The sequence below is a fragment of the Thermobia domestica genome, chromosome 3 (genome assembly GCF_964235325.1).
Source record: "Thermobia domestica chromosome 3, izTheDome1.hap1.1, whole genome shotgun sequence".
Lineage (NCBI taxonomy): Eukaryota > Metazoa > Arthropoda > Insecta > Zygentoma > Lepismatidae > Thermobia > Thermobia domestica.
The window spans coordinates 349,142,146-349,158,913 of NC_137456.1; the positions used below are offsets into that span (position 1 = coordinate 349,142,146).

Genomic DNA, 16,768 nt, shown 5'->3' on the forward strand with positions numbered 1-16,768 from the left:
CACCGACCTCACCCCTACTCCTGACCAAATTTTCCAGACGGATTATCATTTTTAATGTCCGCTTCTTGGGTATACATGATCAGAATCCCTAGTCTTTGCAAACCTGCACCAAGACGGTGAATAACAAAACTTCTATGCTTCGTAACAATTTTTTTAAAAAATCATCCCTCGTTATACAAATTCTTTAGCAACGCTGGGCAATCAGTATACTCTTGGTAGGAACGTAAAATTAATAAGATGAGTAAGTCAGCACGAGTGCAGGAAAAATAAATGAAGAGGAAAAAGTTGTTGAAATTTAATGAAAAATTTAACAATAAATAATAATAATAATAATTAAAAAAATAAAAGTTATGAAATATAAGAGGTATATATATATATGTATGTATGTTTATGACAATAGTGAAACACCTGAAAAAACAATTGACCAGATTAATATGGCGTTCGACCGTTTTTCGCCCTCAGAAGGGCCCTCATGTAACGTGAATGGCAGCAAATGAAATATTACACCATTTCGCAAGTAATGTCTTAGTCAGTTCCGTGACAGTGGATGGAGGCGAAAATCGGAACCAAACCGGACTACAGATGTTGAATTATGTTCAAAATCAGATGTACAATCTTTCAGGTGTAACGTCCCATTATTATGCCCTTTAAGCTAAGGGAAACGAATGATTAAGACAAGTAAATGATAATGGAAGAATTGGTGGAATGTGATTCTATGAAGAAAGGGAGTACCCCGAGAAAACCCACGGACGCGATGTCGTTTACCAGAAGCTTACTTGGTCGGGAATCGCACCCAGGGACCTCACGCACCAAAGGTAAGCGTACCACTGAGCCACCGTGCCCTGTCCCCTCAATTATATTCAGGTTTGGAGATTAAGTAGGCTAAGAGAGGTGTTCAGCTTTATCCCAATGTTTCTCAAACCACACCATACTTCTAATTATGTGAGTGGGTGCATTATCCTGCAACATCTGGACCACAGGATACGCATGATCCCCTAAAATGGCAACATAATCACGGCCAGTGACATGACCGGTGAGCATCAGCACAAGACTCGCTGAAAACAAGGATACTATAGCTCACAGCATCACAGAGCTGCTTCCATATTTCACGGCTGGGCGGCGACACTGCAAATCATACGATTCTTTGCGAGTCCGCCATACACAAACACGGCCCGCAGCTTGAAATGAGGTGAACGATGGTTCATCCGACCATATCACACGTTTCCAGTCATCATTGTACGTTCGTGGCACCACTGGCTTCGTATTAAAACGTAACGGTCCCTAATCGGCAGTTCCGCCCGTGCAATCCGACCCCGTATTTTCAAGCAATGTAACTTGCAGCGGGCAGTGATTGTTGACATAGGCTGAGGGAGATGCTCGTTAAGTTAGTTTGCACCGCACATGACGCTTCACAATGACAATGCTCGGTGGAACTTATCCATGACGATTCTCATCCAACCACTATTCTTCTTCACCTTGGTATTTTTTTTTAGGACATCATTGCTTCGAACACTGTCCCTCGCGACACACTTGCCACTTTTGCCACGCTCATACCACATAACAGAGCGCCAGGTTGTCCATTTTACACTATTACTACCTGCTCAATTAACTGCACATAGTCGCTCTACTGCTCCTCACGTTGTACGGAGTTTACCTTAACTTACCACCATAAACACCCCTGCTTTTCCTATCGCCGCCTGACCATTGCTAATCTAGACAGCTTTCGTGTTTGTAACTACAGGTGTTTCCACTATTTTGATACATTTGTAATAGTGACCTACTCCCGCTTCGTTAGTTTTATTTTCTTCCATTCACTTGAAGTCTAGTAACAGTATCGTGACCGTGTGATTCCGCATTCCAATATGGAGCTTACCTGAATGCTTGTTAGCCTTTCTCTATTTTTTCCTTTCCTCCCTATTCTTTCTTTCTATATGATGAAGCGATCTAGCGAAAGTGCTCACATTGAACTTTCACAGTGTTTTGGTTACGTATTCAGTATTTACTGAAAATTCATTATAAGGAACGTGTCCAGGGTGTCTACTAAAATTCCAAAATGAAATTTGACTTTTTCGTGACCTTTGCTTTACCAAATCATAAAGTTTTGTAACATTCTCAAGAGCAAATTTGGGTGAGAATTAGGCTGAATTTTCATGTATGCGATACAAGCGTGCTTTGCTTCCGATTTTGTAGCGTCTAAAGCAAACTATAGACATTTTTGGTGGTGAATTTTGACGTTTTACAGAACAAAATTTTCCAGTAAGTGTTTATATTTGTATATTTGTACAAAAAAAAAAAAAAAGACCCAAAAGCTAAATTTCGTGACTTTTTCATGACTTTCGTGACCAATAGATACTCTGGTGTTTTAAATATACTATTATTAGTATTACTGTATGTTCGAAGGATTGCAAATGAAATGAAATCTTTGTTTTACGTCCCATGGTTATGCCGGTCAGGCTAAAGGAGACGGTGGTGATGAGAGATGAGTGAAATAAAGGAAATGGGAGGAAACGAGAGAATCCCGAGAAAACCCACGGGCACGGTGTTTGTCCAGCACAAAGTCCACACGGCGCGAGCTGGGATCGAACCAGAGACCCCAAGCATCGGAGGTAAACGCTCTACCACTAAGCCACCGCGCTCCCTCCCCCCTTCGAAGGATTGGGTTAGATAAGGAACTTGTTGGCCATGTAAAATTAAACAAATAAAATACATGTTGGAAGCTGACCGCAACAAAGATTGTTTGTTCATAATAAATTGAAAAATGTAACAGAGTTATACTTCACGTTATTCAAGATGTCTTCACAATGTTTTGAAGCAGATTGGGATTCTTCATCAGGTGACAGGAATAAATGGGGTAAATGTACTTGGAACGCAAAAGGAAAGTAATATGGCTCAATAATAAATATATATTTTTTTTAAATCTTGTTCTTTTAAGCAGCAATATACAGTTACCACTTCTGTTTATCATATATCTAACCGTTCTTCTGCAAAGTTTCCAGAACCTGTCTTTCTTACACGCATACTGAATTTTACACGTAATACAATTACTTACCAATATTGGATATATTGGCAAATTTATTCGGAAAATTCGGTGTGCGCGTGGGGAAGTGAGAACCAGGCAGCTTTGCGTAATAATAAAGGTACGTGCAAACACGATGGATGGGAGTGGTTACTTTGATATCTCTTTAAGCGAATAACAGTAGTATTTTTAATTATCAAACCTCGGGTATCTTCATCAGCTTTTACCTTTCAATTTTATTCATTCATTTATTCCCTTCACCTGATGAAGATTGTGAAGAAATTATGAACAATATAAATTTGGTATCTTTATCAGAAAAAAAAATCATGACTGTAATAACCAAAAAATACAAATATTCTCTCATTTATTTATTATATATTATTAAAAGTCAAATTCGAGGTCTTGGATTCAGAGACACATACACACATGTGTATGTGATTTTTTTTTATAACCTAGAATAATCGATACTGCCAACTGCGAAATGCAATACTCCTTTTAAACACACGACTTTTGCTTTATAATAATCTTATATAGTATTGTCTTGACCAAATTGTTAAAAGGAGAGAAACCAGAAGAAAGTGTTAATCGGGACGCAAAAGGCAAATAGCTGCAGCAGCCTAGATTCACTACACAAGCTCTGCTTGGCAACAGCGAGACTTGATAGGTATGGCCTACCTGACTGATGGGTATGGGAAGAGATTGGGGGCGAGTCTAGTTCGGACTCTTCTGCCCAGCGCTGCCGAGATCCTAGCAGATGATCCATGTCCTCGTCAACACATCTTTCAGGAAACGTGACACCGTCACCCAGACTGAAATCAAATAGGCACTGCCCTTATTATAGATCCCTGAAACACTGCCATGCAAAAAAACAATATGGGAGGTCCTCATTATTTACAATGCTACGACAGAGTTGGGTAGTCGTTCCAAGCTGAGCTCCACTGGACACATGACTGTATATTGAATACAACGATAAATGTATGATATAATACAAGTATATACACAGAATATGTAAAGAAAATTTTTTGACGTACAGTTGTCAGCAAAAATGCATACCCAGCCACTCCATACATAATGAGTGGATCAATTTTAGTATATTTTCAGTAACATTTTTTTAAAAAATCGATTGTTTACAACCCATCATTTAATTGGGGAGGAAGGTGTGCATTTTTTGGTAGTCACAAATCAAATATATATATATGGGTGCATCATTTATAATGTCAATGTCCAATTGTGATAATGGAGGAACTAGAAGAGGGAGAAAAGTGAAACTTTCCACGAAGCAAAAATGAGGAGGGGAGACATCTTTGCACGTATTAAACAGAAACACGCACCAGTGCTACATCAATATAAAGTTGTTTCCTCAAACACTGATGAAAATGGCGTATTTATGGAAAATATTTAAAATTATCGTTGTTTTCCTTCTCTTTTATAGCATTACAGCAACAGCTTTTAGTAGCTGTAATTGAAACAAGTTGTAGCAATTACGTGATTTAAGCAGTGTTGCAAACTTCAGCAATGATTTTCATATCTCTGGAATGGTTTGAGATATCAAAGTGCTGTAAACGGCAAAATGATTTGCCTGCCAATTACAAACCATACAAGTAACTAGATATGATACTTATTTAAGCATGTTTTCGAAATTAAACATTTTAAAGAATCTAAATTTTCAAGTCCTTGTAACTTAGTTTCTACTCATTCGGAACAAGTCATACCATGACCATGGTATCAAACGCTACGGTACGTTCGCTGTGCATTATCCTGTCCATCTCCATTGTGCTGTATATGTGATAGAGACTTCAAACTTTGGATGTTTGCGATACTATAACATCCTTAGTTTGCAACACTGAATAATAAATGTGGTATTTTAAGTTTTCGTTTGTGATGTTAATTTGAAATTTGTAATAATCTGACGTAGTGCCATTTGAAAAATCATAACTTTATACTGGGTTGGCAACACTGTTGAGTGTTTCTGTTTAATACGTGTAAAGATGTCACCCTCCTTATAGTTGCTTCGTGCAAAGTTTCGCTTTTCTCCCTCCTTTGTTTTCTCCGTTATCACAGTTGGACATTATAAATGGTGCACCTTGTATATCCCAGCTACTTTATTATCAGCAAAACAGATATACACAGATAGATATCTGTTTTGTTTTCGCGTGCTCACATTAGGAATAATCCATTTCCAATGAACAACATTGGATCTCATGTTCTAATATTTCTACAAAAGCAGAGAGAAGTAAAATAAATGCAATAAAATAAAGCAAAAAATAAAAATTCATGTTTAGATGCTACACCCTGCTGTCATCACAAATCAAAAATTAATGGAATTTGGTTGGTAACTTGTAACCAACCCTTCGTACTCTCCTCACCTGTTTCGCGCGTAGCGGAACTCTTTCCTTTGAAAAATTCATGATGTGAACCGATTGCTTTACAACAGTTCTTGAACTTCAAACCTTACGGTTGCTCAAGTAAAAAGGTAACTGACTCTAGCGGTGTTGAATTTAATCGAAGTGGGGAAATATGTTTGTGGATAGATGATGCATATGATTCCTAGTTTGCATTTATAGTGAACGGTGTCGCCAGCTGTTCCCTCAGTTGGGGAAAGTTGTTTGGCATGGTCGAGTGCATTCTAGATTCCTCCACAGCAGGTAACGAGCTGTTATCCAGTTTCTTCCCGCAGAAACCCTAGATGCTTCAGAAATTCATCCTTCGTACAGACTAGGGATGGCCACAAAGTTCTGGTTGTCGGAGATCCGGTTTTCAGAACCGGGTCTGGAACCGGTTCCGGACCTGGATCCAAAAATCCGGTTCCAAAACCGGATATTAGGAACCGGTTTCAGACCTGGATCCGAAAACCGGTTCCAGAACCGGATCTTAGGAGCCGGTTCCGGACCTGGATCCGTAGACCCGGCTCCAGACCTGGATCCGAAAACCTGGTTCCAGACCTGAATTCGAAAAACCGGTTTCGGAACCGGATCTTCTAGAACCGAATCCGTTCAGACCCGAAAACCGGTTCTGGCCATCCCTAATACAGACCCGATATCTTTTCATGTTACTTTCGTATCATGAGTCCTTTTAAAAAGCCAGTGAAAGGTTAATGTGACAAGAAGTGCATGAACACCGTGAAACAATGTCAGCAATCCAGGGTTTTTTGTACTGAAGTTATCAATTCCCTTCCAACGTGCTGGGATCAGATCATCAACATCAATGGTTTGTCATTAATTGTCATTAACTGTAGTTCACATATTATGTGATAAACTATTCTTTACATATAATCATAGTCCCTTTTCATTTAGGCATACCAGAACTCCAAATCGTTCAGAGATTCATCTCCTTCCAGTAAAATGGCAAAAGGTTATCGATTGGAATGGTGATTACACATATGTTGAGTTACAGTTTGTGATGCCTGCACATCGAAAGCAGGCAGAACTTTTCCATGCACCTAATCAATTACTAAAGATAGTTATGTGCTTCTAGTCTATCACCATTTTACAGGACATAGTTTATTATTTTCTATGTATTATCAAATGAAGCTTTCGTATGCTTATTACAATATTGTAAAAAACAAATATATATCGAATATTGTAATCTTAAGGGTAGACCGTCTTAAAATTAATATTGAGGGACATGTATTATCAAAGTTTCTAGAAAATAAAAATGGCGAGGGGCAGCTTTATATTGTACAGTGTGTTTCAAAATAACACCGACAACCTTTGGGAGGTGATTCCTGACACTAAGAAAAAAAAAAAAAAAGTACAGACCAACCCGGGTGCAAAAATTCGTTGATTCGGAGTTCTAGGCTGCCGAAAATATGAAAATAAACTTTAAAGGCCAATAGCTCCAAAACTATGGGACCTACTGTAGTCGGGTCTAGACTTCACTCAGGAACTAATATGTGTGCTATCCAGAAATACAGGTTTCACAAACCTAAGGTACTCACGCAACAATTTTTATACAGGGAGTTTGGCTACGGGCATATAATTTGAAGTACTCTTCAACTACCTCTATAAAAATTGTTGCGGAAGTATCGAAAGATTTTGAAACATGGATATTTGGATAGGGCACATACTAGTTCCTAAGTGAAGTCTTGATCCGACTACGGCAGGACCCATAGTTTTGGAGCTGTGAACTTTTAAAGTTCGTTTTTTCATGTTTTCGGCAGTCTATAAGTCCGAAATGACGGATTTCTGCACCCACATTGGTCTATACTTTTTGCCTTATCCTGGTGCCAGGATCACCTCCCAAACATTGCCTATGTTTTGAAACACTTTGTATATCACTGTATATACCGTTATATTACTTTGCCTATATTATAACATGCCTCAAAGGCAGGTAAAACCATTGAGCATCCCTGGCCCCCTTTCCATTGTCATTGGACTAGAGATCTAGAAAATATTCACACACAAACATTGCTTATTCATCATTCTCAGCCCCACCACAAATTTCTTTCAATAAAATAAAAGTTTCTATGTAGGTTCATGCAAAGCCATGACATCGAAAGGCGATAAAAAAAAAAAAAAAAAAAAAATGCTCTGAACTAGCACTGTTAAAATTCGAATATTTCTTTACTCCAATGAGAGCAGGAAAAAAATATTCGAATAATTTTAACAGTATTACTCTAAATGAAATTACTAAGACTAATTCGGACCTCTTCGATTAGTTGGTAATCTGTCGGTATCTTTGGCCTTGGGGCTACTCAGTTCTAGATTTAAGTGTGTAACCTATTCACCTAATAGAATGAGTGCTAGTGGAGAAGTAGATACCAATAAGGATGAACTGGGCTACCAGACTGCTAAATATACGTATCGTATTTATTTGATTATAAGCCCCCGGAGAAATAAGACATATACCTAGGTGTATGTGTATTATATATATATATCTATATAAAAGCATAAGGAATATATTTTCTTGCTACATGCTAGTGAATTCTGCTAAGTTAATGTGCTTTTCACATAAAGAAATTTATTTTTCTTGCTGTAAATACTGAAGACATTATCTAAACCCGAACACGAGCAACATAAAATTTCCATTTCCTTCTTGATAAACTAAAACCCACTTTTTTTTTTTTTTTTTTTTTTTTTAATCCACTGATGTCTAGACGGTGACAAAAACTTACTTGTGGCGGCTTCTGGCAATACCTTTCGGAGCTTTTCTTATTGCATCGATGAAGGATATCATCTACTTTAGCGGTCGTATTAACGAGATTGATTCTAAGCCAAGAGGTACTTTTGTCAAACAAGAGAAAAATACGTATATAAAAATGAGGGTTTGCAATCAGATAAATACAGGAAGTACCCATCTCAGAATTATATATATACAGTGGCGGATCCAGGATATGATCAAGGGACGGGCTAAACTATAGTTTGTCGTTTTTGTCCAGTGTAAAGCAGGATTGAATCCCATTTTATCCAGTGTATACCTGAGCGTCAATGGGGGGCTATAGCCCTATAGCCACCCCTTTGACCCGCCACTATATTATATATATATATATATATATATATCAGATCCAGTACATTTTAATCCTTAGAAGTTCAAAAAGTTTTTCCAACCACGGCCTTACAAATTTAAAACATAACTTTTCATTTATGAATTCCTTCAGTTTACTTTTTACTGTAAATTAATTTTAATCCTTTGAGTTTCTTACAACTTTGTGGTCTTAAAGCATATAGGCTGTTTTATAAAGAAAGACATCGCAATATAATATTAAACAACTGAGCAGAATGGAAAATTGCAGTCTCGTTTGTCTCTTGATAAGGAAGACTCTCGATCAACTCTAACGACTGGCCTTTATCGTATCAGGTGACAAACAGTCAAGTAGGAATAAGATATCCTAAGTTTAACGTCCCACATTTAGATCTTTTAGGACGACACTTACAGATGACATTGAAATAATTGATAGATTACGATAAACTGGAATATACGAAATGGAAGAGTATAGAAAACCCATTTAAGCATGTCCACATAGTTTAAAACCGAACTTGTGTGAAGAGGTGATCACTATCACTGAGCTACTGTGCTTATGAAAATGAATTCCAGGATACTCATACGAAATGACAGGAGTAGAACATGGCGGAGAAATACTTCAATTGCAATAATTATATATTCAAAAATAAAATAATGAAAATATCTATCAATCTTATAAGGCCAATTCAATAAATAACAAGAAAAGTTGTATGATACAATACAAAACTTCGATAAGTTTAGGCTTCTTTCTTATTTTTTGGTGTTATCCTAGGACTTTTATCAGATGATCCTAGCATGCCGGTCTCGCGAACGGGATGCTGGGAATCAGTGAAACAAGATGGTGGAATACTTGCAGATTTTCACCAACGTGGAGCAGCGGAATGCAATTAAGTTTCTGTTGGCTGAAGGATTGAAGCCAATCGAAATTCACCGTCGAATGGCAGTGCAATATGGTGAAGGTTGTTTGAGTCGAACACAAGTGTACGATTAGCGTAATACTCCTGGTTTCCCGTAACAACTCTCGCAACGTTGTTCTCTGTGACTGCTCAGATAGAGCGTTCTGGGCGTGTCGAATCTTCAGCACGTTTTACACCTTGTATTGCACTGCCATCCGACGGTGAATTTAGACTGGTTTCAACCCTTCAGCTACCATAAATTTAATGACACTCCGCTACTCCAAGTTAGTGCAAACTTGTAGAAGTGCTGCCATCTTGTTTCACTGATTCCCAGTATTCCGTTCGCGAGGCAGCCGTGCAAGGACCATCTATGATAACATCTGATAGTAGTTCTAGAATACAACCAAACAATAACAAAGAAGCACAAACTTTGTCGAAGTTTTTTTTATTTTTTATACAACTTTCCCGGTTATTTATTGAATGGGATTTGTATAGACGAAGAAACATTCATTCTAAGTTGATTGGAATTTACTTGGGCTGTCCTAATACGGGGAACCTCTCGTCCTATTCAAAAAAGTATAATTTTTCGATTAAGACGTAAATATCTTAAGTTCCCAGTCTTGGATTTAACATTCTTTTTCAGTATCAAAACTATACAAGACATGGATATGTGATCAAACCTATGTCTATGATTATACGTTCAAGCTTAATGGAAGCAGGAAAAATAAAATAATAAATAAATAAATAAAATATAAAAATATAATAAAAAATAAAATATAAATAAAATAAAAAATAAAATAAAAATAAATAAATAAATAAACAAACCTCTTACTGATGGACTGAAATTCAATTGCCATTATTCAATTCATACGTTCAAGCTTAATGGAAGCAGAAAATAAATAAATAAATAAATAAATAAATAAATAAATAAATAAATAAACCTCTTACTGCTGGACTGGAATTCAATTGCCACTATTTAATTCATACACACGGGACTGGACCATTAAAAGTTTACTAGTCGATTTCTAATTCACATCATCATGCAAGAATGAACGCCTTGCCACGGCCGCATCGTTTATAAAAAGCAAATAAACTGATGATTAAAAAAAATCAGTTATCTTTTTTCCTTTAATTTCATCCATTTAAAAACTTACTTAGGCCTGAATTTTTCTTGTTTTCAACTTTACACGAGAGAGAAATAACAAAAGAAGCAGTAAATTTCATTTTGTGCTTGCCACGTACTGCAACAGCAAAAAGCGTTGTTTGATCATTTCTCCCTAGCTGCAGTTGCATGCAATACATATCCATACAAGAACATGTTCATTCCACAGAAACCAGTAACAATTCACTTTCACCACGCCAACAATACAATTTTACATGATACGAATGGCATTCACCAAACATACATAGTTTAAAGAATTTTGCACTTTCTACAAGCTCTTACACTAATGTTCTCTGTTAGAAAAGAAATCTTACATAAAGCAAAAACTATGTATTTTCAGGGTATGTCTGAACAGAAAAATGACAGACACATAATGAGTCACAGCTTTCAAACAAAAATTCGAAGTTGAACAGTTTATGATACCATATTGCACATTTAAGTTCTCTGACTTTTCACGTGCGGACATCTAAGAACAAACAATATACTGAATGTTTCCAACACTCGACTCGGAAAATCAAATGAATCAAAATTTTCAGTCATGGAAGTATATGCAAAAAACCTTCATCATTAGTAGAAGTGGCTTCGGGTATGCATATAACTTCGGGTGTGTTTCGCAAATCCTGCCACAACGTTTGGGACATGATGCATGCATGTATATATGTTATGTATTATGTTTGTGTGATTTGTAAACAATGTACTAATAAATCTCATTTCTTTCAGTTATGGTTAATAAAGAAAAAAAGAAGAATATAGACCTGAGGTAGTTAGCCAGAACTCAGGTCCAAAAAACCCACCTCCTACTTAAATACGGAAGGATAACATAGGATGAGAGAGAGAGAGAACTGGAAAAATAGGAGAGATTATTCAGAATGGACAGTTACGTCTACCGATAAGACCAAAATGTTTGGCAAAGGCACGGAGAGTGGAGGAAAAAAAGGTTTGGGAGGTGACTTTTCAAAAAGAAAGCCAAAAAATCTAAATAAAGGAGATACATCTCTATTCTTGGTGGGTGTACCAATTTTTTAGGACGCCCTGTATATTGTCTTAGCGTAATATAGTGAAGCGTCAAAGTTCTCATAAATTTGGGTTAAAATTTAGAAACTCAGAATTTTCCATTTATAATAGTTTTATTTTGCGTAAAAATTCTGTAATTCGTGGTAAATTAGATAAATTAGCTCTTGTAAAATTAATGGTATTTCAAAATTTACGTATTTTGTTAATTTTGTAATATAGTGAATATTTTGTCTTCAAATCCTTATAAAATATTCAATTTTTCTAGTAAAGAAGCTTAATGCTCGAGTTCATATGCTCTGTTCCTCATATATCATGAACAGGAAGAACGCCATAGTACACTGCACAGATGGAAGTTTGTGGTGGTTCAACACGAGAAATGGGTGTATCTATATTTTCTCCACAAATTCAGATTTTTTAAAAAAAAAATCTAGAATTGTCATTTATAAAACTTTTTCATTTCTATTTTTTTACATTGTTTAGAAATTTTTTCTTAATCTTTTGAAGAGAGTTTATGGTGCAGAAAATGAACTGTTTCGCCAATGCAATTCGAAAAGCATGAATCGAATAAACAAACAAGTACTTATTGGTAAGTAAGATAATTAAAACAATAAATTGAACACTGAATATTAATTGAACAAAATATTGAAATTAGTAAAATTGAACTCAAAAGGAAAGACAAACACATTTGTAATGAAATACATGTGGTCCATTACAAATGAAAATTTGCCATATCATCCCTTGTTTCCATTAACTCCTACACAATGATTCTGCAAAAGGAAGATGTGTGGGAATGATTTGTTGATATAATAGTATCCTCACGGTGGATTGACATGAAAGTTTACAGGAAATTACACTCTCTTTAAAGAAAGAAAGAAAAAAAAAAAGACTGGATAGACAGTTTTTATTAGACTGTGTATTAGACTGAAGCGAGTTTTTATTAGACTGTGTATTAGACTGGAGAGAGAGATTTCATCAGACTGTGTATTAAGTATGTTCAAAACTATAACGCTAAATTATAAAATTATAATGATCGATTGAAACGTATAAATGGGGATTCCCCATTGCAGCGTCGGGAAGCAATGTATACGACAGAATATGCGACGAACGAAGTGGTTTGATGGACCGACGCTGCAGTGGGAAATCCTCATTTGCACGTTCCAATCAATCATTCAGTACGTACGCTGAACATAACCAGGTCATTTTATGTTTGTACGTATTGTTCGTTTCACGTTCCCTACTGCATCTCATTTGGTGAATCGCCATCTCCCTTTGGGGAGTCCCCTAGTGACGTTTGCTCTGTTCCTCTTTGTTTGCGCCATCATTTTGGTAGGATAAGACTAAGTTCTTTTGACCCGACGTCAATATCTCTATTTGTTTGCCAGATATTGCACTTAAAGGAGGCCGGCGAAACGTCGCACGGCTGCTGCTCGAAATCGCCGCCGCGTTGGTCCATGTTTATTTGAACCTTTTTCCTTGTTATTAGCTGTAGAATCACTTCCCGAAGTTTTGTGGTCTTGTTTCCTTCCAACATACAAGAACCTAAGCATGAGCTCTGTACTCGGCAGCACCTCCATCTACTTGGGAAGCGCTACAAGTTGGATCGATGGGTCCCAACATGGTTTGACTCCGGGCCAGAAGGCAACGCGAGCAGACACCTGCGTTTCTTTGCTGTCTCATCTGAGGAAGGAGCCATTTCTGGACAGGGTGTTGACATGTGATGAGAAGTGGGTCCTGTACGAAGCTCCACGGCGCCGTCATCATCGGTAAGCATCCCATGGACCGGTTCCAAAACAGCCAAAACCAGCACTGCACCAGAAGAAGATCCTCCTGTTTGGCGGACTACTCGCGGCATCGTCTACTAGTCACAGATCAATGCAACTGTGTGCTGTTAGCAGTTGAGCCATGTTCAAGAAAAATTCAAAACTCTGGAGCCAGCACTTCTGAATCGTGAACGGGTCCTCCTGTTACAGGACAACGCTAAGCCCCACGTGACTAGGATGACCCGGACACCATTCTAGGCCTTGAATGGGAAACACTATTGCATCCTCCATACTCCCTGGACATTGCACCGTCGGATTATCACCTGTTCCATTCCTTGGACAATTACCTTGGAGAACGCCAGTTCAAATATCTAGTAGAGGTGCAAAATGCACTTGATACTTTCTTCGTTTCACGGCACACCAAGTTCTACCGCGATGGAATCCATGGCCTTCCAGAACATTGGCAGAAGGTCGTAGATGTTGATAAGGACTATTTTTGATCTTCCAGGTACGTCTTAGGTGACATATCGATATTCGAAAGTGGTGGGTGAAAAAGTGACAGAACTTTCTTGGTTACTTTTATAAAATACAGGCTTTGGTTGATTTCCTTCCACTTCCTTTACCTTGATATTTTGTTGTCGATCTAATTGTTTTGCAAATTGGTCATGCATGTAAGGATATTTTGTTGTCAATTCTTAACAGTAAATTCCTGATAACTTAATCTGTATATAAGAATGAAATAATTGAAGGAACGTTTTTTTCAGCTCCAACACTACTACCTACGTATACTCCAATTGGCCACGAGGAAAAGAAAAATCTGCTCCAGTACACTCGAAATGGACCGCCCGTATTCCTCATGTTCGAAATAATGCGTCTTGCAATTTATTTTTTCCACGCTTTTGGAAATCCCTAACTCTGAAATTCTAGACTTTTCTGCACAGGTCCATATAAACTTTTTCTTATTTTGATGTGAGCAATCATTTCTTTACGTTTGTCAGAATAATTCATTAACTCCTTGTATACATTATGGTGGTCCTTATATTTCGATTTCCGAGTCTTTTTTTTTTTAAAGCTCCATCCCCTAAACTGGTTCCATATCAGACCAAAATTACCCCTACCCAAATTATCTCTACCCAAGATAAGGCATCACTCCCTCTAGTAATTATAAACTTACCAAGCCACATACTGTTCAGTGCAAATGCATTTAAAACTTGAGATTGTTTGGGAGACCATTTTAGGGGGACGAGATTATAGAAAACTAGGAAGTTGAAAAATAAGGACCATTCTTGAATAATAATATATATACAGAGTCCGCCAGATAAATGTATACACTCTGTCATCCTGTATTAGGATCCCGGCATTGACAATTTTTCTGAAATTCATGTATGTTGTAGTATAGCTTTTCGACCAACAGATGTCGTCATTGTCAATTGTTTTCAGATAAAATTACGTTGTAGTACGGTTTTTCGCTCAACAGATGTCGGTACTGTCAGCGCGGTTAGTGAGATAAGAAAATGGCAGGAGCATGCTTGACGTTCGAGCAACGTAAGTACGTTTTGAAGTGTTTTATTAGGTTTGAGAATGCCATCGAAGTGCAGCGTCAGTGGAGAGGGGAGTTTGGTACTGAACTATCAACCCGCCTAACAATTAAACGCATTGTTGACAAGTTTGAGGCGCATGGAACGACGAGCGGTCGTTGTGCAGCTACAGTGGCCAATGTATCAATGGAACCGATGCGCATGCCTCTGTAATCTTCTGGCGAAGGTTCTCGACCGTCCCAACTGAAAACAATTGACAATGACGGAAAACCATACTACAACATACTTAAATTCCAAAACAATTGTGAATGCCAGTATCTTGATACAGAATGAAAAAGAGTATACATTTTTCTGGCGGACCCTGTCTATATTATTGGTTGGATTGGTCAGATAGGTCTACGGATTTCAATCCAATTACGGTGTTGACCAAGCAGTGGTGGAAACAAAGCCTTCGACGGTGAAGTTGATGGTCTTGTAGACACACGACTCCTGGATTCATAACTATTTGTAACCTACCAACACACTGAGCACTTAACAACTTCTCTATCCCAACCCATCCTTGACTCTTACTGATTCTCAAGGTGCCTTCTCCGAACAGGAAAGCATGTTGTTGTATAACATTCTGGCCAATTGATTGACTGCACTAATTACAGCCTTAGATTATTTTCTGTGTGGACTTGGATGATTTTCTTTATGCTCTCGTAACAATGACTTACTCAATTTGACAAGGAAGCACATTGGCTACGCAATTTTCATACTTTTTCCCTAAGTATTTCTCATCTATATTTTTTGAAATTTCTTGATATTTTAGACGTGATTATATTTTTAAAAGAATTATCTATCTTCTCGCTAACAAAATCTCGTAAGTTGCTATCTCTCGAGTTTTCCCCCCCTCAAGGCTGTAAATTTTGTTAGACTATCAAACCTTACAGTACCAGTGTATCTACCTGCCAACCAGATGGCCCATATTCAATTCCCGGATGGGGCGAGTTTTATTTCTTGTTCTACCCTTCTTAAAATGCGATTCAGGCGTTTACCTTTCGTTTCAATTCCTCTTTAAAATGGGTACCTGAGTGAAGGCACCTGACACGTGGGGTTTACTGCATTACCTCCTGCTTTTGCCGAAGTTAGAGAAAATGTAAGGCATTATTTCCACACAGCTCGTGGAGCTTTATGGCTGTCCCCCACCGCATCCTTGCCTCTGCCTTACACGCGTAACTAAACCACAGTTTACTTGCAATCCTGTATTTTCTTTTGTTACTGTTATTTTTGTCCTATTTCTTAGTTTTCTTCTTCTAATAATTCAAACATGAATCCAATATATACTGCGAATACTTTTTATTACGAGAAAAAGACGTAGAATCAACTACAAAATAATTCCTATCCGTGAAATGTCTACACACTACTTGGGAACATGGATTTCAGAATGCAAACGAACAATTGTCATACACTACCGTTTGTTTGTTACTTTCTTTTTTCTCCCACAACTACTGCAATAATTAAGCAAAAACAATGGGATTAAGGGTCCAAATTGCATTCGTCTTCGAGCACTTGAGATTACAAGAATTGAGAAATGTTACAAGCTATAGACTGGAATAGTGGTGACGTCATTTCCTCTCCGTTACCATGGTGATCGCCATTTTGTTTTCTATACAAACGTGAGTGTGTAAATGAGGTGTTGAGTAAACAATGGCTGTGAAATTATTTAGAATTTTTAAATACTTTGAGAACGAAGTAAAGTTGGTGGAAAAAGGCGAAAAATGCTCTTGAATCAAATCACGTGTCTTCCGTAATGTATGATGGTGAATTTAAATATTTAAAAGGCAGAGTGGAGGCAAACATGAAGAACTGAAGTTGAGGTAAGTTTGTATCCATTATTTGTTAATATAAATGCCTCGATGTATTGCACAGAAGGGGAACAA

General features: G+C 37.5%; 1 protein-coding gene across 7 annotated transcripts in view; it reads right to left on the reverse strand.

Moving 5' to 3' along the window:
* LOC145681291 (palmitoyltransferase ZDHHC20-A) overlaps window positions 1–16,768 on the reverse strand; it is a 149,758-nt gene that overhangs the window by 34,011 nt on the left and 98,979 nt on the right. For 4 of the 7 annotated variants that reach the window (XR_014130758.1, XM_081752928.1, XM_081752929.1 and 1 more), the window contains one exon: window positions 3,692–3,825. The exons of the other annotated variants lie outside the window; for them this stretch is intronic. Coding sequence is in view for 3 of the 4 variants with exons in the window: in XM_081752928.1 (XP_081609054.1) it covers window positions 3,692–3,825 (134 nt within the window). In the remaining variant the exon portion in view is untranslated. The remainder of the gene's footprint in view (window positions 1–3,691; window positions 3,826–16,768) is intronic. 7 annotated transcript variants of the gene reach the window in all.